This window comes from Giardia intestinalis, chromosome 5 (genome assembly GCF_000002435.2).
Source record: "Giardia intestinalis strain WB C6 chromosome 5, whole genome shotgun sequence".
Taxonomy (NCBI): domain Eukaryota; phylum Fornicata; order Diplomonadida; family Hexamitidae; genus Giardia; species Giardia duodenalis.
Window position 1 is genome coordinate 1,571,321 of NC_051860.1, and position 22,018 is coordinate 1,593,338.

The 22,018-nt window shown below is 47.0% G+C and overlaps 9 protein-coding genes across 9 annotated transcripts; 3 read left to right on the plus strand and 6 right to left on the minus strand.

The window, feature by feature from the left end:
• Window positions 1-20: 20 nt before the first annotated feature.
• On the minus strand, window positions 21-1,421 carry GL50803_00137719 (Kinase, NEK; the record flags this gene model as incomplete). The annotated part of the gene is made up of 1 exon (XM_001709304.1): window positions 21-1,421. One exon carries the CDS (start codon window positions 1,419-1,421, stop codon window positions 21-23), a length of 1,401 nt encoding a protein of 466 aa, XP_001709356.1.
• Window positions 1,422-1,449: 28 nt separating this feature from the next.
• GL50803_0089887 (Nucleolar GTP-binding protein 2) lies at window positions 1,450-3,663 on the minus strand (the record flags this gene model as incomplete). Its single annotated transcript, XM_001709303.1, has 1 exon — window positions 1,450-3,663. One exon carries the CDS (start codon window positions 3,661-3,663, stop codon window positions 1,450-1,452), a length of 2,214 nt encoding a protein of 737 aa, XP_001709355.1.
• Window positions 3,664-3,835: 172 nt separating this feature from the next.
• Window positions 3,836-5,458, plus strand: GL50803_0017120 (CEGP1 protein; the record flags this gene model as incomplete). The annotated part of the gene is made up of 1 exon (XM_001709301.1): window positions 3,836-5,458. One exon carries the CDS (start codon window positions 3,836-3,838, stop codon window positions 5,456-5,458), a length of 1,623 nt encoding a protein of 540 aa, XP_001709353.1.
• Window positions 5,459-5,471: 13 nt separating this feature from the next.
• Window positions 5,472-8,132, minus strand: GL50803_0011099 (Ankyrin repeat protein 1; the record flags this gene model as incomplete). The annotated part of the gene is made up of 1 exon (XM_001709300.1): window positions 5,472-8,132. The coding sequence occupies one exon, from the start codon at window positions 8,130-8,132 to the stop codon at window positions 5,472-5,474; it is 2,661 nt and encodes an 886-aa protein (XP_001709352.1).
• An 82-nt stretch (window positions 8,133-8,214) lies between these two features.
• On the plus strand, window positions 8,215-13,683 carry GL50803_0011100 (Tetratricopeptide repeat-containing protein; the record flags this gene model as incomplete). The annotated part of the gene is made up of 1 exon (XM_001709299.1): window positions 8,215-13,683. The coding sequence occupies one exon, from the start codon at window positions 8,215-8,217 to the stop codon at window positions 13,681-13,683; it is 5,469 nt and encodes a 1,822-aa protein (XP_001709351.1).
• Window positions 13,684-13,801: 118 nt separating this feature from the next.
• On the minus strand, window positions 13,802-14,743 carry GL50803_0015338 (Kinase, NEK; the record flags this gene model as incomplete). The annotated part of the gene is made up of 1 exon (XM_001709298.1): window positions 13,802-14,743. One exon carries the CDS (start codon window positions 14,741-14,743, stop codon window positions 13,802-13,804), a length of 942 nt encoding a protein of 313 aa, XP_001709350.1.
• Window positions 14,744-15,256: 513 nt separating this feature from the next.
• GL50803_0015339 (Adaptor protein complex large chain subunit BetaA) lies at window positions 15,257-17,275 on the minus strand (the record flags this gene model as incomplete). Its single annotated transcript, XM_001709297.1, has 1 exon — window positions 15,257-17,275. The coding sequence occupies one exon, from the start codon at window positions 17,273-17,275 to the stop codon at window positions 15,257-15,259; it is 2,019 nt and encodes a 672-aa protein (XP_001709349.1).
• A 68-nt stretch (window positions 17,276-17,343) lies between these two features.
• GL50803_0011105 (uncharacterized protein) lies at window positions 17,344-19,110 on the plus strand (the record flags this gene model as incomplete). The annotated part of the gene is made up of 1 exon (XM_001709295.1): window positions 17,344-19,110. One exon carries the CDS (start codon window positions 17,344-17,346, stop codon window positions 19,108-19,110), a length of 1,767 nt encoding a protein of 588 aa, XP_001709347.1.
• A 23-nt stretch (window positions 19,111-19,133) lies between these two features.
• GL50803_0015340 (Ankyrin repeat protein 1) lies at window positions 19,134-21,917 on the minus strand (the record flags this gene model as incomplete). The annotated part of the gene is made up of 1 exon (XM_001709294.1): window positions 19,134-21,917. One exon carries the CDS (start codon window positions 21,915-21,917, stop codon window positions 19,134-19,136), a length of 2,784 nt encoding a protein of 927 aa, XP_001709346.1.
• Window positions 21,918-22,018: the final 101 nt, after the last annotated feature.

A 22,018-nucleotide genomic window follows, 5' to 3' on the forward strand; every position in this document is an offset into this window, starting at 1 on the left:
GCGCGGAGCTCTTTTTTTGATCACGAGTAATCGTCGGCGGAGACGAGTAGCCGACAGAGCCCGAGGCATGCGTCACCCTTTTCGCCTGCTATCCGCTCAAATATCCACGATAGAAGCTCTGTCTCCCGGTCCCACGTCGTGCAGGAGTTGTCTGTCCACGCTGTTTTAGACTTATATATGTCGTTAAAGTGTGGTGGTATGTCCAACAACGTAATGTCTCTGAGCATATCTACATCTTGAAATGAGTATGTTAGGCGTACGATAGAAACCAACTGACTTGCAACGGTACTATCATGGTCCACCAGGAGCACGAGCTGTGAGAAAATGTGTGACAGAATTGGATCTGAGTTGTACTTGAATGCAGACGACGCACTCTCTGGTATATCGCCTGTCATCCGCCTGCCTGTGGAATATGTGGGGGAGGCCCCGCCTTGGCGAATACTCTGTATAGCGTTGTTTTCTGCCTCTACTCCTTGCTTAATGTAAATATTTATCTTGCTCGTATTGCTAAATATATCTGCCTCGGAAATGGCTTGATCTGAAATACTCTTAGAAAGCCTAGATGCAAATGCATTCCCTACTGCTGCTGTGGGAGGATCAAATGACTCTGGATGAGGTAGGTTAAGCTCGAAAATAAATGGTGCAATCAGATCATGCCCACAAAGCTGGGCAGCAGTCATCCGCTGATCTGGGACCTGATTCAATAGGTTTAGACAGATATCTCGCAGCTTGGACGAGTATATTCCGGGCAGCTCGGGAACCTTACCGGAAACGATCTTCATTATGAGGGTGTTAATGTTCTTGGCTTGAAACGCTGTTTTAAGGCAGAGTATCTCGAAGATCATGCACCCAAGTGACCACATATCAGACTGTGAATTGTAGGAAGTCCCCTGAATCAGCTCTGGAGACATATAGAGGGGAGAGCCTATGAATGTGGAGGCCATTGAGCCGGGGTTTATCGTGCGTGCTATTCCAAAGTCACCTATATGCACATTGAGATCCTGATCAAGGAAGATGTTTTGAGACTTCAGGTCTCTGTGAATAAGCCCTTTGCTATGAATGTACCAGAGAGCAGATGCAAGCTGAGCAATCCACCGTAAGACCTGCGACTCCTCAAAGTGCATTTGGCTCTTGTGATGCCTCTTGATCAGTGAAGTGAGCTCCCCATGTTCGCAGTATGTCATCGCAATATACAGAAAGCCGTCCTCCTTAAAGGACTCTATGCCACGAACAATATTAGGATGGTCCATGGTCAGTAGGATAGCAGATTCTCGCTCTGTGTTCCGGACCTCTGTGTCCTGCATATCTTCCATACTAATCTCCTTTATCACAACGTGTAAGCCTGTGCGCTTATCACAGCAGAGGAAGCATTCCCCAAAGGAACCCTCCCCTATCTTTCTAATAACGGTGTAATGCTCCATGAGAGAATTTACCTTTGAATTGCCCTTCCTATTTTTTGCCCGCTTTGCTCCCACTGCGTGCCCTCACATTGGCGTAGAATTGGCTCCCAGTCTTTCCATGATCGTACCCGCCCCTGTTGCGTTTGGGAGTCTTCTGCTTTTTATAGGCTCCGGAGACCATGATGAGGTCGTCATCACCGACAACCCCAGACAAGTATGCCCTTGTGAGCTCGCGATTCTTAGTCCTCAATAGCTTAACAGCCCTCTTTATTCCCTCGCTTGTCCCGTGGTGCTTCTTGGGCTTTGTCTTGGTATTGACAACTTCCTTTGCTTGAGCAGCTGCTACCCGCTCACCTACTGTCATTGACTTTTCAGCAGTAGTACTAGATAGCTTCTTCTTCTTAGATGCGGCTTGAGCCGGCGTGTCTCCTTGTCCAAAGACACTGTCCCAATCATCTGCCAGTCCTGTCTCTCCATCAGGGGCGGCGTCGCTCAGGTTAACCTCGTTGCTCTCAGAGTTGTTATCTATCTCAGCAACATCTCGGACGGGGCGTGATGTACCGTGGACCTCCTCCTCTTCAGACTCGGAAACCTCCTCCAATCGGTTATTGATCGCAAATGCATCGTGGACAATTTCCTCCTCATTGAAGTTGAGAGTCTTAGGAAGGAGCATTAGGTCCTGCGTATTTACGTAGTTTATGAGCTCCACATCTGTCTTGTTTCCCCACGCCTTACGCTCCTTTCCAATCGTGGCATTGTACTCATCAACCTCTTCTCGCGTGTAGGGTATAACAAAGTGTGGTATCCGTCCTCTGATAAAGTCCTCAAGGATTCTCCTTGCCACAGTTCGTGTATCTGGCTCTCCTCCCTTTAGAAGTCGGCCCTGTTTGAAAGCAAGGATTTCCAGTAGCTTGTCTACGTCTCCGTCCCACCGCTCATCCACGTTAGAAGCAGGGCGAATATTATATGTCTTGTTGATGTACTCCGGCTTCACACGCTGAAGTATGCAAGGAATAAACTTCTCCGGGAATTCCAAATACTCTGCGCGTAGAACCCCCGAAAGGACGAGGTGTATGTCTGTAGTATTTATATAGTTAAAATCGTCGATAGCTGAGCGCGCAGCGGTCGCTCGCCCTTGCGAAAGGTCAGTTCCTGTGTCATAAAGATTGCGCAGCTCATTCGGAAGCTCCAGTTGATTAGTAGCCCAAACGACACCCGGGGCATCAATGAGATTTATTCGCTTGGTCAAAGATACATATTGCCAGACCTTCGTCTCGCCTGGAATTGGCGCAGTCTTACAACTATGCTTCCCTAGCAAAGTATTTATAACAGATGACTTCCCAGTGTTCGGGTATCCGCAGAAGCCAACGGATATCTGTGCTTTGTCCCTATGTAGCTGAGCAAACTGGCGTAGAATAGAAAATACCTCATTGCGGCCGAACGGATGCTCAATGGATGCGTGGAAGGCAATTGTAGGTCTAAGCTTTGATAGTTTCGATATCCACGATGCAGTAACCCACGTTGGGACCAAATCGCACTTATTAAGCAAGTATATCATGTGCCTGTGCTCGTTCTCTGGTGTCATCATGTACCTCTCTAAAAATCTGGAGCGCGTGCCTTCTGGGTCCCGCGCATCCAGGACGTAGATGATGACATCTGAACTATCAATTACTTTGTATATTTCAGAATAAATCCTATTTGTCTGACCTCTAATTAGTCGCGGATCGTACTCTGTCCTAAAGGCCGTCTTACGGAGCTCCCGTTGGCTCACCGTATTACCGTCTTTATCAATATCGTAGTTAGTTACTTCACTGTGTGCCGTGGACAGTATTTCTTCCGGGTTGAACGTGGTCAGTTTGCTCCTTTTCCGCTGAGCCTTTGGCCCAAAAGTGAGATGATAGGGCTCTATCTCCTGGATTCTAACAGTCTCCTGCTTTACATCATGTATAAGGGCGGTCGGTAGACGCTTGTTACGCACCAGAAATGTGTTTGGATTGTGTTCTTCGTTGGCAATCACCTCTCTCATCTTTGCAAGATCCTGCTGCCCAACGACACGTGTGTTTCCAAACCAATTCCTGGATGGTTCAATCCGCCCGTCGAGCTGGGCAGTAGGGTTGTGATACTGTTCGTGGAGAATCTTACCTTTCTCGTCGCGCACAGGTCGAGTGTTATACATCTTCAGCCGCTTGATTGTCCGATTTGTGCGGATATTGCCCTTCTTGGCGGTCTTGCGGCCTACTATGGATGAAGCCGAGGAAACCATGGAGCCTAAAGAATCTTTTTACATCGAATCTTATTGCATTCAATCTTCTGTCCGAAGTTATTGCCAATTTAAGTGTAATTTCCATAGTATGTATTTTCAGATATGTAGATTAGCCTTACTGTAAAAATAAATATGAACAGTTAATTGTGTTAAAGATCCAGTAAAAAACTCAATGATACTTGCTGTGGCTTCTCTTCTTACAGCGAGTTTAACTAACAACATCACGATTGGTGTCCGCGAAGGAAAATATGACGAGTCAACCCCAATACAGTTTGAAGAATTTGTCAATCTCAACTTCTCAACCAATGCACTTTACGTTCCTTTTCAGTTTAAGCACACAGACTATGCGTACATGCAGGAAGCGCTCCCGATCATACTTAGCCGAGGACGCATCCCCCTATTAATATGGGACATGAGCAACTCCAAGGAACTAAACAGTGTTTACGAAAGCATCACGGATGGAAGCCAAGATGCTTATTTGAACTCCTTTGCTGATGCAGTTCTGGGTTCATTAGTCAAGGACACCGTTGTGTATGTGGCCCTGGGAAACGATATCAATACTGAAGACAGCTACTGGCGTAAGAATCCAGAGCTGTATATGCAAACAGTAGACTATGTCGCAAACAAGCTTCGCATCCGTACAAGGCTTGCGCAAGCTGCTCATGCAACAGAGCACTACCCTACGTATGAGTTCGTATTGCCTCTGGCCGTGAACTATAAGCTTTTGCCCTCTAGCTTCGTTCCTAATGCCACGGCATATAACTATTCGCTTGTCACTGTTAGCAACTTTGGAGAGCCGGAGTGGAGCGACGCGTTGGATCTTATGATCAAGGTAGACAGTATGCTGCAGCAGAGTGAAGACGTCTTGGCCACAAAAGTCTTCATTATAGCGCGCACTGTAAGTGACAACGATACAGCAAAGAAGGCCGATTGGATAAGCGACCTAGTGGACGCGACCGTTGAGCGATGCCTGCGTATCCCTGTCCTCATCCTAGATAACGTAGAAACAGGAAAGGATACAGGTTACTTCATGTCGGTGAATGGCGACAAGGTTGTAGGCCAGAATTCTAATGGAAAGGACCTGTTCTCTTATTGTCGCCTTCCGGACATTTTAGCTCGTGACGGAATCCACTCCTGGGTACCAGAAGAAGTAGATTCTCCTGTAGATCCACCGGTGGAGCCTAGTGATTGCAAAGCCGGTGAGCAACTAACTGATGACGGAGTTTGCGAACCCTGCCCTGCCGGAACTGCATCCAAAGCGGGGTCAGTATGTACTCCATGTACACCAGGAACATATCAACCCAACTCAGGGTCTGGTACTTGCATCAATTGCTCTGCTGGTCAGTATCAGGATAGCTCAGGGAAGACATCATGCTTAGCTTGTTCCGTGGGCAGTTACCAAGGACTCCAAGGCGCTGAGACCTGCATCCTATGTCCACACGGACAATATCAACCAAGTCAGGGCCAAGTTGCCTGCATTCGATGTCCCGGTGAGACGACCACAGACAAGGTAGGAGCCACCTCAAGGGAGTCTTGTGTTTGTGCAGGAACCGTGGGATTTAATGAGACTTCTGGTAAGTGTGAGGTTTGCCCCAGTGGTCAGTACAAACCGCTGCTTAGTAACATATGTACAGATTGTCCAGTTCCTGATTGCAAGTGTGACAACGGAGGAACCTTCAATACTCTTACAGGACAGTGCGAAAACAACACATCCAGCAGCTTCACTAGGACTTCAGCAGCAATCTTTGTAGCAACCATTGGTGCCATTTGTGCCATTGCAGCCATTTATAGCTAGGTATTTACAAATCTTACAAGTTGTTTGAGTGGACATGTCCTTGTATAACCTCAATAATTCGTTCGGAAAGATTGACATCTTTGTAGACAGAGCCATCAGTTGCATAGTAAATGGCCGAGCGACCACGCTGATCTAAAATATGCGCTTCCAAGGGTGAAAGTTCCTGAACAATACGCAAATACCCTAGCTGCGCTGCCATCATCAAAGCTGTGTGCCCTTTGGACGTCTGTGCCCCTGCTTCATAAGGTAGCAATACTCGAACAATATCTAGTTGGTCTAGTTCGGCAGCCACCATGAGTGCGGTGCGTCCATTCTGGTCGCGAATGTTGGAGAGCCGGGGAGCGAGTAAATATACAGCGGCTAGATTGTTCATGGGTACAAATCCATGAAGTGTGGCTCCACGGTTGCATTGGTCATGGAGTACATTGGATACTCGCACCAACTTTGATCGCAAATACTCAGACAAGTGATAATTTCTGGCCTGAATGGTCACTTCGAGAACCTCGAGCCAGATTCCATCGGCGTCTTCATGTAGAATGTCATGCCGCAGACACGCTTTAGAAAATAACTCGCGAAGCAAGGTCTCTTCACATGGAATAATAGAATTCAGTTTTCGCTGTGTCACAAAGCTAACAATATACGGGTTGTCAGCCGACTCCTTGCTTTCCTCGATATCCCTAAGAACTTTATCGCGTTCACAAAGAGCTCGCTGATATAAAATGCATGCCACTCTCTCCATATTGCCAACCCCCTCTTTCCGATGGTCACTGATAACATCGCAATCGGCTAGAGGAATTTGTGCAAGGCATTGATTTAGCTCAGCAATGGCCTTATCCTTTTCTAGTAGTTCTTCTGTTAGCCGAGCTATTAGTGTCTGGGCCTCAGCAAGTGAACCTTCAAGTTCTGCTCCTGGTTGTGATTGTGATTGTGGTTGTGGTTGTGGTTGCAATGCTTGGATCTCTTCAGTGCGAGCATTTGATGGCTCAGCTTGACGCTCGAGTTGATGAAAGTTGGCCACACTGAACTCAGAAGGGTATAGAACGGAAGCGCCTGGTTGTTGAAGGGCTTCTTGCAAGAGAATGCTCAGGCGTGTGGGGTCCACCACTCGTAAATGCACACCAGGACCAACACACTCCACCTGCACGCCGTGGTCAGCTAACTGTTCTATCAGTTTGGTCAGGCTACAGGCATCATCGTCTGCTGCAGCCTTTTTGCCTTCCTCTTCTTCTAAATAGCTGTATATGGTCATTGTATCGATCATTCTTGTTTCTACATCATTGTGAGCTGCTAAAGGGATTAAGTCTGAGGTGCAACATTCAATGGAAGGTTCTTGAACATCCTGAGGATGTGTAGGGTCAGTCTGCTTAGTATCGCTCTCTGCAGCTGTTTGTCGTAGTAAAGTAATACTTTGTTTGAGCTGCTGCAACTCCGTGTTCAGGGCGTCCCGCTCATTCTGAACGACTGAAAGCCTATCGCGTATCGCTTCTGCTTCCGCTATGGCATCAAGACATGATCTTCTTAATGTTTGTATTTCTGTACTAGCAATCTCCGTCAGTACGGAGACCTTAGCAAAGTTTTGCGAGATTATGGAAGACTCTAGGCCCAATGTCAGCAAATTAGACTTTAGTATTGAATACTCTGAAAGCATCTGCTTGCAAATTGATTCAGCGTCGGCAGAAGCAGCAAGATTATCCTTAATCTGCGCCTCCTCAGACATATTTGGAGTCTCCACAGCGTTTGAAGTTAGTGTTAAGGATATAGGATGTACCATCTGGCCGGATGCTTGAGTAGCTGCGGTCAATTCTGTTGTGAGCCGTGCTATTTCTTCTTCCTTTTCACACAGTTGTTTTTCCTGGGTCTTCAGCTGTTCAGTAAGGCTGCGGAGCTTTGTGTCCATAGTTTCATAGCTCTGTTTCTCGTTACTCAGTATACTAGAAATAATGTCCTGATATTTTCTAGATTGAGATTGCTCTTTCAAGAGCTCTGCTTGAAGTGCTTTAACGGCCTCCTGTAGCATCGATTTGGTAGCCCGCGCCATCCACTCCTCCGTTAGCGTATGCGTACCCATACCAGAAGTTGCCGTAGCAATGGATTCACCGGTCTTTTTGTCCAAAGCAGAAGCAGATCCTGTTTGTACTTGTTCGGATTGATCTGCTAAGGACTCCGGCTGAATGGCTCTTGCAGACTGCTTCCGGTGTGCAAGCATCTCTACTATACGATTGTACTGAGCTGAGGTGGGTGAATGCACCGACTGAAGTACCTTCTCAACGTGTTCAGAACCAAGCTCCTCATCCCGCAGAAGAAGTTCCACTATGGAATATGCACTGGCTTCAATGGCTCTTTCCATCATGTCGACTTTCGATACTATCTGGGCAGATAGCAAATGTGGACACAGCAGGGCAAAGATATCAGCCTCATCGTTCCGCAGACATGCTTTCATGCCTTGAGTAAGTGAAGTCAGTATGGCAGTTCGCTTCTTCTCGTCACAGGCGGTCCGAAGAGTGTTGGCATAAAGATTGCAGATTGCCGCTATGGCTTCTTTATTCGCATATAGCACTGCAATAGTTAAACTAGAATTGGTACCCTCATCCACTGCCAGAAAGTACTCCTCAAGGTGAGCCATCACGTAGGTATTGTCTGCCCGCTTCAGCGCCGAGAACCATTGGTCACTCATGTCTTATGTGGACAACAAATTTGGCATATTCCATTGAAGTTGCAAAGAAGTTTTAACTTTAAGCTTTAGCAATAATTCGACTATGGAAGAACTGCTGGCGACCATCATACTTCATGGCTCTGCTGGGGAGTTTGGACGGATATCTGCTTTGTTGGAAGAGACTGCTCAAGATGGTAGCTTCAGTGCAGATGTTCGCAGCCTCCTGCGTGCAGCCCTGGACCTCCGCTTTGACGAGATTAAGCTGGGCATGAGCGCTCTCCGCCAACACACCTCTGAAAAGCTGGCTACCATTGCCCTGTTTATTGAGTTTGTTTATTTGAGCTCTTGTCCTCTAAAGGATAACGACAGAATAGAAGTCTTACAAAAATCCTTAGAGCTGGACTTCATCTCCATCACACTCCCTCTTCTGCTTACTATGCTTGCTGCGTCTATTATGTTCAACCCCTCTGCATTATTGCCATTTTCTAATATGATAGAAAACAAAACTGACGGGATCCTTGCCTGCTGTGCACTAGCAATCCTTTTATCGGAGGATGTACCTGACAAGTTTCACGATAAACTGAATGATTATATGAGTCCTTGCCTTAAATCGTTGTCTTCTCCTGTCATCGCTCTAGCAAACACTATGTTTTATCTTAAGTCGGATATTTCTGCTCTTAGAGAATACCTGCCGATGGTCACAGCTCGCTATACACGCATCGGGATAGTGCTCAAGGACCTTCAGTCCCTTGTCCTCTTCGACCCATCTGCTTATGACTCTGCTGTTGAAGTCTATCGATCCACTTTACCTCCAGGCATGCAGCTCATAGATCATATCAAGCAGTCGCACTTCCCATATTCTAAAGCCAATCAGCTTGGAGCACTGCTATCTATCGCCTGCTTTAACACAGAGTCGGATCTGAATTCAGTGCTATTTACAGCAGGAAGGCATGTTTTGCTAAAAGACATAGGGAACGTGCATTCTCCACAGCAGCTCAGTGCTGTATGCAGCTTCCTTGTTGGGATGTTGCGTTCATGTCCACTTGTCTCTGTCTGTGACACGCTGAGAGATCTTCTTGCAGAAGTACTGAGTGATCCGAAGTTGCAGCGCACCTATAAGACCCCGCTTCAGATTCTGAAGGCATACTTATCATCAGCGAAGGCTCTGCTGCATCACGTTAATGGAAGTGATGCCGATGCAAAGACTGTCTCAGAAGAGGCATTGGCAGAGATAAAGCAGGTTACAGAGCGATTGGACTGTTCCCTTGCAGAGATCTCTATATTGGGCGTGGACAAGAACAGTCTTTTGCTAACCATAGAAGACCTAAATATCCTCGTGTTATCTCTTTCGGGGAACCATGACAAAGCCGTCAGCAAAGCGCACATGTTGGCCGATCTCGACATCGACACTAGCCTTGCAGAGCTAGATGCTCCTGCATCTCCCAGCAAGCTTCTGGCAAACGAGAGCTCTTCAAGAAGTCAATCTTCACAAGAGATTGGGCGAAATTATGTTAGTAGCCATGCTGCGATGAATGTGATTCTATCTTCTATGTCCTCCGCACACCCAGCTCGCAAGTCTCTCTTTTCAATTATGCACGGCATCCTTCCATCTCTTATTGCCAAGGCGAAGAACCCCCTCGCGAATATGATTGGTGTCGGACCACTGCATGCCAATGTGTGCTACTCTACTCTCTTTCCTGATACACTTGCCCTTACAGTACTAAGCAAATACATTATTCATACATTGAAAACAGGCCAGGACGGGCCACTACTAGATAATGAAGCCAAGATCCTAACAACAAGCTACAACATCATCCTTTCTCTCTTGATAAGCTCTCCAACTCTGCGGCTGGCCAATCTCCACTTGCTGAGCTTCTTGCAGGAGCATCACTCTGTCATAAAGCATCTGTATGCCCTCTCTTCTTTGGCATCAGAGCACGGTTTTGTGGGCCTGACAACGGACGAGCTGTTCCTTGCAGCGACATCGAGTAATGTTATAGGTAACACGAAAGAGGTCCAGCTCTTTCTTTCACAGGCTGTCTTACTAGATCCATCTATCGAGCAGACTCCCAAGTTTGCCAGCGTTGTTTCGAAAATCTATTCTGCTCGTGGAGACTGGAGCCAAGCCATCAAGTCCCTCTCTACAATATTAACCAGCAAGATCATCACCTTAAAGGATGACTCTCTTGCCAATACAGAACTATTACCATTACGAGTTCACATTGCGCTTTTAAAACTCCGTCTTTTTGATGAGAGTGGGTATCATGACTTGAAGGCGTACCTGTCTGCAGTCGATTCCGAGCTTACATCCCAGGGCAGGCGTCTCAACCCACTATCTATTGAGCCGTACAACTCTAACTTGTTCTATGTCCACATGCAGTTGTCATATCTACTTTCTAAAATGACTGTCTTCTGTCTTATTAACGCTGGCGTGGCGCAAGTCTTTAACCTTACAGATGCATCTGAAAACCTGTTCACCGCACTGCAGACTGAATATGCTCTTTCTTTTCTTGACTCTGCGTCGGTGGTTGGAGATCTTCTTGATGCACTTACGGGAACTGATAAGAACGCCCTACAACAAGCATCTACTTCCACCAATAGTTTCCCTTACCTTGGAGCAGCATATGGACCAGATCCTTTCCCTTTTACCGACATATTTGTTAATCCAAGTGCCACAAACATGGCATATTCGATGTCCAAATCCCTAGTGACGTCGGAAACCATGTCCTTGCACACAGCCTTAGCATTTGTTAAGCCGTACCTAAAGACCAACAGAGAAATAGAAGACTTTGTGTGTCTCATCTCTCTTCATTTAAAAAACGATAAGGCGGCATACATACAGCACTTTCTTTTAGATAAGGATAAATCACCGGGATCAGAGTCAGAGTTATCATATGACAATGCCTCTCCGTCGAAGCTCTTCTCACTGGCGTCTGCATACCAATTTGTTGGGAAGACCAAGGAGTCATCCAGGTGCTTAGAGATTCTATTTACCAATCACAAGAAATATGCTAAGTCACTTTCTTTACGACCAGACTCTGCATTACTTTTCCAAGCTGTTATATCAACTCTCTATGTCCGATCGCTTTGCAAAACACATTACTTTCTCAAGGCCGAGGCCATGCTAGTAGAACTCGTCACTACACTCCTGGAAACGTGGAATAGAGATCTAACGGGGTACTCTCTATCGTACACTTTAGTTTTCTCAGAGCTGATCAGGCTTCTTTATCGCATGGGCAAAGAGGCAGATATCGCGCACCTGACAGATGCCACTGTTTTGAAGCTCACCTCTCAGTACCAGCTACCACAGACCGCAGACGTCTCTACAAATCACCTCCCTACTGATGTTGTTTTCCTGGCTGTCTATTCACTTCGTTGCCGTATCGCTTTAAAGGATCCTGCAACTACTGTCGACGACAAAATCACGAAGCTTCAACTAGCAATTAACTGGTTCACCTCCTGTGTCGTGGTGAAGACAGGTAAGACACTTACAACCTTAGTGAGGCCGAAGGTTCTGATCCGTGACGGAGTGTTCTCGTCTAAAGAGTCAGCGATACACAATCCAGCTATGTATCAGAACACGCAAGTGTCGAGCCCGCTGCTCGCATGCAAAGCACGAGTCCTCGCAGCCGAGATGTACCTAGAGCTCGCTTATGTATACTTGGAGTCCACCGGGATTCTTACCAACCAGGTTATTCAGCCAGACATTTCCCTTGATCCCGTGAAGAAGGGAATGGCTAAGAGTGCACTAGACTTTATAAAGCGTTCTATCGATCTTTGCGAAAGCTCAAAGGCCTACCTGCTAGGTGCCGTATTATTCTCTGTAGTGGCAAATGACTATGTAACAGCAAACGAATATGTGAACCACGCTCTAGAGCTTCCCGTAGTCGATACTCTTGCAGAGGACTTTCATTCTCAACTCAAGCTAAAACTGAAAACAGAGGGCAATAATGAAACTGACATGGATGATTTTAATGCAGATTTTCAAGGCTATACTGAGTCTGGTGCTGATGTTCAGGACGCTTTCAAAAGTCCGTTCGAGCAACTAGTACACAAGCTGAAAAGAGATATGACCTGCGATCGTGCATCCACCTTGGATACGTTCCTGATGCAGTCGTGCACCAGACAAGATCCGTGGAACCTTCATAATCTTCTTTTTGGGAAGGACAATGACGTAGAAATGGCAGGGATGGTTCAATCAGATACGGAGACATCAGACGAACGCGGAGATGGCAGTGGATGTTACAAGGATGAGGACAACAATGATAGCAACGATTACGAATACGAAGAGGGCATGCCACTAGACTCCAAGGGAGTAAGAGTCTCTTATAATGCCGCATCTGCAGCAGAGGCAACCCTACTCGGCAGCATGGCAAACAGTCAGTCATCACAGAATGCCCAGAGCGGCTCCAGTTTACTTGATGGATATTGGTTCCTAGGACTTGGCTTTATATGCATTAAAACGGGTCGCGTCAAGGACGGCGTCCCCTACTTAATAGCTTCTACAAAGCTGCACACCTTACAGGAATCATACAAGGCAAGAGCATACTTTGTATTGGGCACGACATACCTCAACTCCACCCGCACACCATTGTTCGGATATCAGAGCGCCCTCACCACCAAGTCCACCTCTGCTGTGGCCATGCAGAAGATGGCCATGAAGCTATCCAAGTCCGGAGGAAACCCTGATGAAGAGAATGTAGACGAGACTGGGGACGGAGTTGTTCCGACGCTGGCGGCCATCGAGGCCCAGGAAGAGGATGTCAATAATGCAGTCAAAAGCCTAAAGGAGCTGGAGAAACTGTCCTTCCGCAATGTGGCAGAAGCAGCGTCTCTCCACCTCGCGCTGCTATGTTATATAAAAGTAACGGAATATAAACTCATAAAGGACAAGATCAATAGAGTTATGTTGGATGAAGGAAAGGGCGCTAAGGTCAAAGTGGTGCCTTTGGAATCTAAGAAGGACAAAATCAAGGATGATCTAGAAGCGGCAAAAGATGACTTATTGTCAGCAATAGAAGAAATGTCCGATATGACCCCCAATATCATCGTCTTACTGACCTGCCTTGGAATCGTTTTTACCCACTTGAAGAATCATCCCAGAGCCCGCAACCAGTTCAAGCGGGCTGCAGGCATCATCCCCAGCGTCAACGAGATTATAGCCACTAATCAGGTGACAAGATGGTTGGACTTAGACGCTGCTGTCTCGGCTAATTTAGCTCTAGCAGACCTATACATCACAACAGGGAAGTTATCAAATGCTATTAAGAGTCTCGAGGCCATCTCTCAGCAGGACCACTTGAATGCTATCTCCTACGAGCTTTACGGCCTCGTGATGGAGAAGGAAGCCAGCTACAATGATGCATGTAAGTACTACGAATCAGCTTGGCTTCTAAGCAGAGGCGCATCGACAGTGGCGTTCCGTTTGGCGTACAACTATATCAAGAGCAACAGATATGAAGATGCTGTTGTCATGTGCCAGCTAGCACTGCGAGAATGGTCTGACTATGCTAGGCTAAGGAAGGAGGTCCTATACCTGGCAGAGCGTCGCCTCCGCACAAGCTCTATATAACCGAGCATCTGATAAAGACCTTGATTGATAATCAACTAGACATTATTAAAACTTTATGAGATCCTAATGAACGGCTAATGCACTGCCTCGGCCTCTGCAAAGAAGCTTCCTATATTATTTACGAGCCAATCTCACCAAGTACCGACTTGAATACGGGATAGGTGGAAGGAAAACTATCGCGAGGAAGAAATCCTAAGAGCTCTTCTGCTAGTGGTCGATCCTGGGGGTCGGGAGACATGCACTTCCCGATTATAATAGTAAGGAGGAGAGAATAACAAGGATGAGCGGATGCTTGGCTATTGAACCTAGAGTCTAAGCATGCGTGATCGTCAGAGTAAGTAAACTGCTGACCTGGTATCCCCGGTACCGTGAAAATGTCCGTGTCTGTGGGCAGAGATGGTGGTTCGGGGCTGCTCGGAAGGAGGAGCAAGCACATATCAGAAAGCAGTTTCCCCAGCGACCAGATATCAGACTGTGGCGTCACTTGCATAGTGGATGAGCCTAGCAGCTCGGGGGCTAAGTACGACTGTTGCCCATAACACATAACGCTAGAAAGAGACTCCGTGGCCGGAAAAATATGGACCTTTCCGGCAACAGACAGAAAGATATTGTAGGGGGTCACAAAATGGCATCTCCTCTCGATTTCAGACCTCGTGGTAAAGTCGTGGAGCTCGGCAAGCATCTCCGCAACAGCCACGAGCAGAAACCAGATAAACTCCTCAGGAATGCTGACAGCTGCCTGGCGGTGCATGTGCATCAGGCTAGCCAGAGTGATTCCGTAGCACATTCTCGTCTCGATAAGGAGAAGAGAATGTTCCGGCATAAGCTTAGCGGAAAGGATCTGAAGCATATGCGGGCATTGGAGCTCTGAGTACATTTCGTACTCATAAAGGATCAAATTACGAATATGCACTGGGACTTTTTCAAGCAAAAGAACGTGAATCTGAACGTTCTCGCCCTCCTTGCTGGTTATTGCTCGGCACTCTGTTGCTAAATATCCGCAAATGTTTATAAGTGTACTAGGTCCAACTGCTACCGCATCGTGCACCTCCGCATCCATAGCACTGCTTTTTAAAGGTATTATAAAATCTGTGAAAGAATACAAAGTGTTATAACAAAGAACCTGTAAAGGAGCCACAATTGGGCTAGTAAGGGCTATAGGCCTGGAGAACCAACATGGTGCATTCGCAACAACGCAGGAAGAGAGGTGTCTAATTTTCGATGCCCTGTGATTGCTAACGATAAACCTCTGGACCTTGTTTATCTGCAAGTGCATCGATCTGTCTAATACCACATAAGCACGGTATACATTTTATTTGGGGGTGCATACAAACAGTCATAAATTGTTATACATGTTGAGTTACCCCTTTATATCTCCACATGGATGACGCGTTGCGCTCTACCCTACCCTACTCCAAATTCCTCGGCACTTCTCTCTAGCGTGCTTCGTTGACGAACCCGTACCCGCACATCCTATTCTAAGTATAAAACCCAGCCTTAAATGCATGGACATCCACTCGTTTTCTTCCATCTGTAGTTCTTATAGCTCCGGCTGTTTACAGTCTTTACCTCTTCAATTTCTGTTCAGGCCAGTAACGAACTTAAGCACTGTAGAACAATTAGCAATGCGATGTGCTTCCGTGCCGAAAAGCTGCGTATCCCGCAACCGTTGTGCAGTAGGAGAAGTTGTAGAGCCCACAGGGTCGTGTGTAATAATGTCTGATTCGGAGCCATTTGAAAGAGTTATATTGTGGTGGAGAAGAGGCTCAACAGACAACAATATTTCGTCTAAATTGGATGCGGAAGCATCTGCCTGGGCCCCCTGCCTGAGCACTACAAAGATATTGTAGTAGAGCCCTGCTTGTAGCTGTACAATGGGTTCGCTGTCCCTAACCATTAGTTTAGCAAATACATCCGTCAAAACGGCCACCGTATCGTGTACCGAGTCAGTGGACGTGAATTCTTCATGCTCGTTTAGGCTATCTTTTAATAGACTGAAGTACCGTTGAAGTAGCAGGTGAAGAAGCATAAGCCGAAGTGCCGGGCTATACTTGCTAAATTTGCTTGATTTTGCCAAACTCATAGTAAATAGCTCTAGTGTGTGCTGCCTGTTAGCTTGATAGTACTGAAATATGCTCAATGATGCTTCTATCCCCCTCTCTGTCCTGACTAAGTAGAGAAGTGGCTCAAAAAAGGGTAACACATCAGCTACACTAGTGGGGTATGTCACCAAGAGCGTGCTTAATTGGACAACCATCTCCTCTATGACTGCCTGGACAGACGAGGAAATCGAGAGTTCATCTAAATCTGCACTCCCGTCTCTTGTGATGCGCTGTGCTGTCAAGTCGTTGCGGAAAGAGCTGAATAGTTCGCTATCAACTGAATTGAACAGCATGCTAGGCCGCTTGTCCATAGACTCGCCCAGCAGGGCTGAGAGGATGGATTTGAAAACATTCAGTATGCGCTCTGCAAACAGGCACAGTTTGACGGCAATCCTACCGAAGGTTTCGATGCACCTCCTGATAATGTCGGGAGACATCTCATTCAAGACCCAGTTCCCCAATCCCACAATGATTTCCTTCGCATTTGTATTATTAGAAAGATAGTACAGGATGTCCAATTTGCACAGCTTTATCGCCTTTCCGTCCGTGTAGCACGGGATAAAGTACAGAACATGGCCATTAAACAAGCTAGGGTACTGCTGGATCAGGGCGGGCAGGCTACTCAGGGTTACATAACGTAGTTCGAAAGAATTTGAAAGAGTAAGGGTGATTAAAACTAAAAGTAACTTGCTGACCATCCCTTCTCTCAATTTTTTATCTGGAAGCACCTCGATTGTTCTTAGTATTATTCGCAGTGAGGATATTGCTACAGAGCCATCTGTGTGCTGCACCAACAGGAATAAACACTCAATGACAGCTTTGGCGTCCTCCACCTCAGTGATGCACCAGCCATCAAGGACCTCTAGAAGTGCAAGCACGTTCCACAGTGACGCATCGGAGGCCTTGCGAAGGAGATCTATGCACTGATCGAGGCTCAGCCTCTCCTTGTCTACAGCAAAGAGACACCGGGACGCCACAATTGCAACGTCTACTGATTGGTCCTTGATCAAGGCATCCAAAATGTCTAGCAGTCCTGCCTCACAAGCCTTCTGAGCATCAAGCTTGAAGATGTTGGACACGCAAACCGCCACAGCAGACCTAACATACGCATTCTCATCAGATGCAGCCTTCTTAATACATACAGATACGTTCGCTATAATCTCTGGGGTGCAAATTTCGCCCAAGGTCCTTATGGCTTGCTCACGGATCATGGGGGTGTTGCCCTGAGTTGCCTTAGTTTCAAGGGCATTGACAGCCAAAAGCAAGGCTTGTGGATCTTTGCGTCCCACATATGTAAGAAATAAATGTGCTAGAGATACTACTTCTGGATTGGTGGCCTTCGCAACTTTCGCAACCGAGGGAACCAGTTGCCGTAGATCCACTCCCCGGGCTACAGCCCCCAATGCCTCCGTCAAGGCGTTGATTTTGCAGTCATCGGCCTTGTTTCCCAGGGCTTCTGTCCACTGTTGAATGTTTGTTGTTGAGCCCATTTCCTGCAAAATATATTAAAATATAAAATAGGTGCGTTTTTAAACTCTGGCGCAAAGAATTCGCAGACATGCCGCCCCACATCATTATCAACGAAACCATGGTGCTGTCCCAGCGGCAAGACCAGCCAGAAAAGAGGTACAAGATTCTCCCACCCTCGGAGTCAATAGAGGTGCTGCGCTCAAGAGTAGACCCTCTTGAGGAGCCGCAAGCTAATGGCAGCAAGAAATACAAAATTAGCAGGTCTATGCCCACTGAAAAACTTCTTGAAGAGCTAGCGCCAATGGACGCTCACGATCAGATTTCTGATCAGCGCGTTCTCCGTCAGAGAACTAGTTCAGCGCCAGGGAAGCCCCAGATTGCAGCCCAAGTGGGCATTGCCACTGCCATATCTCCCATAAAGGAGCGTCCTGCGTCATCAAATCCGGCTGTGCGCGCTGGTGGAGAGCTAGAGCCTACTGAATACGTAAATGATCTCAAGTCGATACAAGACCCCATAGTCGAGGAGCCTGAGTCGAGTATTCTGACCGATCAGCAAGAGCAGGGTAAAGTACCAGCGAAAAGATATCACATCTTAACGATGAAAGAGAAGATAGCCATTGCGCTTAGAAATGCAGAGCTACAGAACGAGTCGATGCAGGCACGCAATCCCCCAGCAGAAGACCGCTTCGGGGTGAGAGATCAGCTCAGACAGGAAGACACCCCGATCTTCAAATCTGTCTTAGCCAGCGAGCCCTCTAAGAGGCAGGGCGCAGTAGGAAATAAGAGGTACCGGATTGTGCGCAAGTCTGACTATCTCAGAATCTTTAAGGAACAGTCTATGAAGAGTCATGCAGTTGAAGACTCCGTCCTCGATGAGCTGGCACAACATAACGACCTAGACACGATAGGAGCAGCCAGCAATCCACAGTATCAGCAGTACTTAGAATTTCAAAACCAATTAGCAGAACGTCGTGCACGCATAGCTGCCGCTCAGCCGACTCAAAACAATCATGCTATGGATCCTCTCGAGCTAAACGCTCTTGCCCCAGGCTCAGAAGGGCCTAAAAAGAGCAAGCACATTTTGGAAGCGCTGAAGGCACAGACACGAATCCTAAATCAATTAAAGAAGATCAAGACGGATTCCATGGTTTCAGCACTTGCTGATGCAAGCATAGACACAGGCTATCCAGCACCACCAACCTCTCAGATGAATCACAACGATCTGATGACCAACGAAGCTATACACAACGAGATTCTCAAACGCTTGCAGGCAGACTTAGTACAGACCAAGAGTAATCCACGATCAAAAGGGGCGCCACAAGCAACCAGCGTGACAGAGAACTCCCTGCGTGAGTCAGACATAATCGCAGGCCAGACAGAGACAGCGGGAAAGCGCTCTACTTCGCAATCAAATGTGCATCGGCTCAAAGATAAGCCTCTTGTCGACTATACCCCACCTGGGTCTGTTAACGCCAGCCTAATACAGCATTCCCCTCGTCAAACGATGAGTATATCTACAGAGATAAATTTGCCCGTCCTCAGCAGGTCCTTTGTTAACCGCTTGCTCACTGAAGCAACCAAACGTCGCGAATTTGCCGAAGAATCAATCCATGCCATCCCAGAGTTAGGCATGCTGTTCCGCAAAGCTGACACAACTGCATCTAAATTCATAACCTCATTGTCCCAGGATATCTTATCCGAATTTGTAACTGTCGTCGCAAACGAAATTATCAATGCCTTTGAGGAGGTCGTGGTGGAAGAAGCAGGTGGTCTCGAAAACTTGTCTCGAGTGTTCTCGAGCCATTACTTCTCGAGAAAAGATATCGTTAATGAAATATGTAATTCCGGATTGTAAATCCAAGCATGTAAATCGAATTACTATAATTTATTACGATTGAGGGTGGCCTGGACGGCTTCTCGCTGTGCATCAGTAGCGGTGGGTGATATGAGCATTATGTAGTCACGTGCGGTGCGGTTTTCTTTATCTATTAGCTTATATTCCATGGGATAAAGGATCTCTATAGCTGGTATGTTCATGAATTTCACAGCGAGCATCAAGGCTGTGGTGCCATTCTCGTCTTGAAGTGATGCCTGCATCGAGGCGAGGCACCACACTGAAATGATATCGTTATCTATGACGGCCTGCATAAGCTCTGTGCGGCGGTTGCCAATTCTACTGCGATGGGGAACTTGAACGCCTTCGGAGTCCCGTAAGAGCTCTGCAATCCTGTACCGTCCCATCATTATTGCGTGGTATAAAGCTGTGTGACCATTAACATCCTTCAGCCCTGCCTCAAAGGGTATCAAATCTTGCACAAATGTGTGTCTATTGTATTCAACAGCATACATGAGTGCAGTCTTCCCAGCGGATGTTCGTTGTTTTGCATATGATATCGACTCGTTAAACTTGCTAAAATTACACTCCACGACAGCTATCATGAGTGGTGTGAGCTCGTCAATGTTTGGTGGGATCACAGGAGCGTTTGCATATTGAAGTGAGCGGGGCGGCGAGGTAGGAAGTGTTCTGCGCTCCAGGTCCTGACTTAAAATAGCACCAGACCACTTATCTGTGCTCATGCGGGGAGTTGATACTGAAGTGCCGTTAGCGTTCCTGGTAGCTATCTGTGATATTGTTGCATTTCCTACTCTCTGGTCAGCAACCAACTGCTGCAGGGCATCAATAGAGCTAGTTGATCTAGTGGCTACCGGCTGCAGTATATGAACAGATCTCCTGCTATCATATGGCGTAATGGATCTACTAGTACGAGAAGACATATCCCGAACTGGAGTATTGTTCTTACTGAGGGAGCCCAATCCAGTAATGCTGGTTCGCAGATGGTCAATCCCAGACGACTGTCCCGCCAGGCTTTTAATGGACGCCCCTGCTATGGCCTGTATCGATTGCGTGTTGGGGAGATTGTATAAAGTCTGCGATAAGCGTGCAGTGCTCCTGCCTCCAGTTTCAATCATAGAGCCAGTCAGAATGGTGCTATTAGCCATACCAGATAGTCGCGATTCTAGGACAGGATCGTCCATGGAGTTGTCCAATGGATGCATGCCGGAATACGCTAGCGTGGGCGAAAGACACCGCGGGACCTGTGGAGATGTAATGCTACGGTCCGTCAGCCGAATACTATCCTGGTTGAAACCGTCTTCCTCTGCTTTATAACTTAAATTGCTAAGATCAATACTCTGACGATTGCTCACAGTAGTGATGTGCAAGATGGTGTCCTTTAACTGAGTGATCTTACGTTGCAGAGCCTCGTTTTCGGTCTTTAAAACCCTGGCCGCATTCTGTCTGGCGGCACTAAGTTTATAGAGCGAGTCATAATTTGCTCGATAGCGCTTAATGGCCTCTTCAGCCGTGTTTAGCCGCGCCTTTAGTGCAGAAATTTCTAGCTCATAGTTCTGCACCCACTGAACATCCACCTGGACCGATCTGGAGACGGTAGGGACATTTGTTGCCATACCAGTCACGACCGCAGGTTGAGAGGGTATGGATTCGCGCAGCTGCTGCTTGGTAGCGCTGCCAGACCCAACAGAGCTACGGTGAACATCCAGTGAACAAATGTCTGCAGTGGGTGTATGCCTTCCAGAACCCTGGAGCAATGCATACTCTGGAGACACGTGACCGCTCTGTGTTGCTGCTGCAGCTTCCTGTATCCTCGACGATCGAAAATCTTTGCTGTTAATGTCGAGCTTCTTCTTTAGCTCGTCGTTTTGGGTGTGCAGCGCACAGCATTCTCGTTTATATCTCTCTACTTCTTCACTAAAGTAGGAGTCCATGAGCTGGTGGGACGTCACCTCCTCTAGCTTTCGCTTGAGACGATCTATCTCTGCATTTTTCTCCATGATAACTTCATCGAATTTCTGAGTTACACTAGGACGATAATACAAAGACTTCAAGATCTTTATTTCTGCGTCCTTTTTAGCTACTATCTCAGAAAGTTTAAAAGGTTCCACTGAGTTAGTAGAAGGATCGTAACCATTACTATTAGTAGACGTCGTTTGGGCCTGAACTCCTTGATCTGTAACAGTCATTTTACATGCAAACAAGTTAAGATACTGCTCACATCGCTTGCAGGGGAAGTCCTTGGTAGCGGGAATCTTGCTCTTGAGCACATTCTCAAGAGTCGTAAGCCCGCGTCTGTTGGCCAAGAGGATTGCATGGCTAATATCGCTCTGCCGGATAATCTGCGAAGATAGTATGAGGTTCACAGCAGCGCTGCTTTTAGAAATTACCGCATAGTCTAGCGCATTCATGTTATATATGTCTGTTCGCAAAACGAAGTGCTGCCTAAGAGCGTTGAGAGCATCCACGCTTCCATGCTGTGCAGCAATCATATATGCGTCCTGGCCTCTGTAATTTGAGATGGATTTTTCTGCGGAGACAAGTATCTTGCAAAATATGGGGCGATTATTCGCTGCGGCAACCATAAGAGCAGTTTCATCCTGTGCATTCTTCAAGCCTGATTCCGTTCGCTCTAGCTCTCGAACTTGGGCCTCATCGTTATTACGAACCGCATTGATCAGAGCACTATCCTTCAATAAACTCGGGCTCATTCGACTACTTAAAATGCTGCTCCCTGCCACCAGGGGAGATTTCGGTGTTTGGCTGGCGGCTGCAGGGTCTTTTGGAGCCAAACTCTGGGCAGGTAGCATTGACAGAACAAAATTTACCTGTTTTGCCTTTACCTTTTCTTTTATATTCAGTACCAATGGGTAAGAGCGTCAGCCACGTCAGCCATTGATAGCTAAAGTAA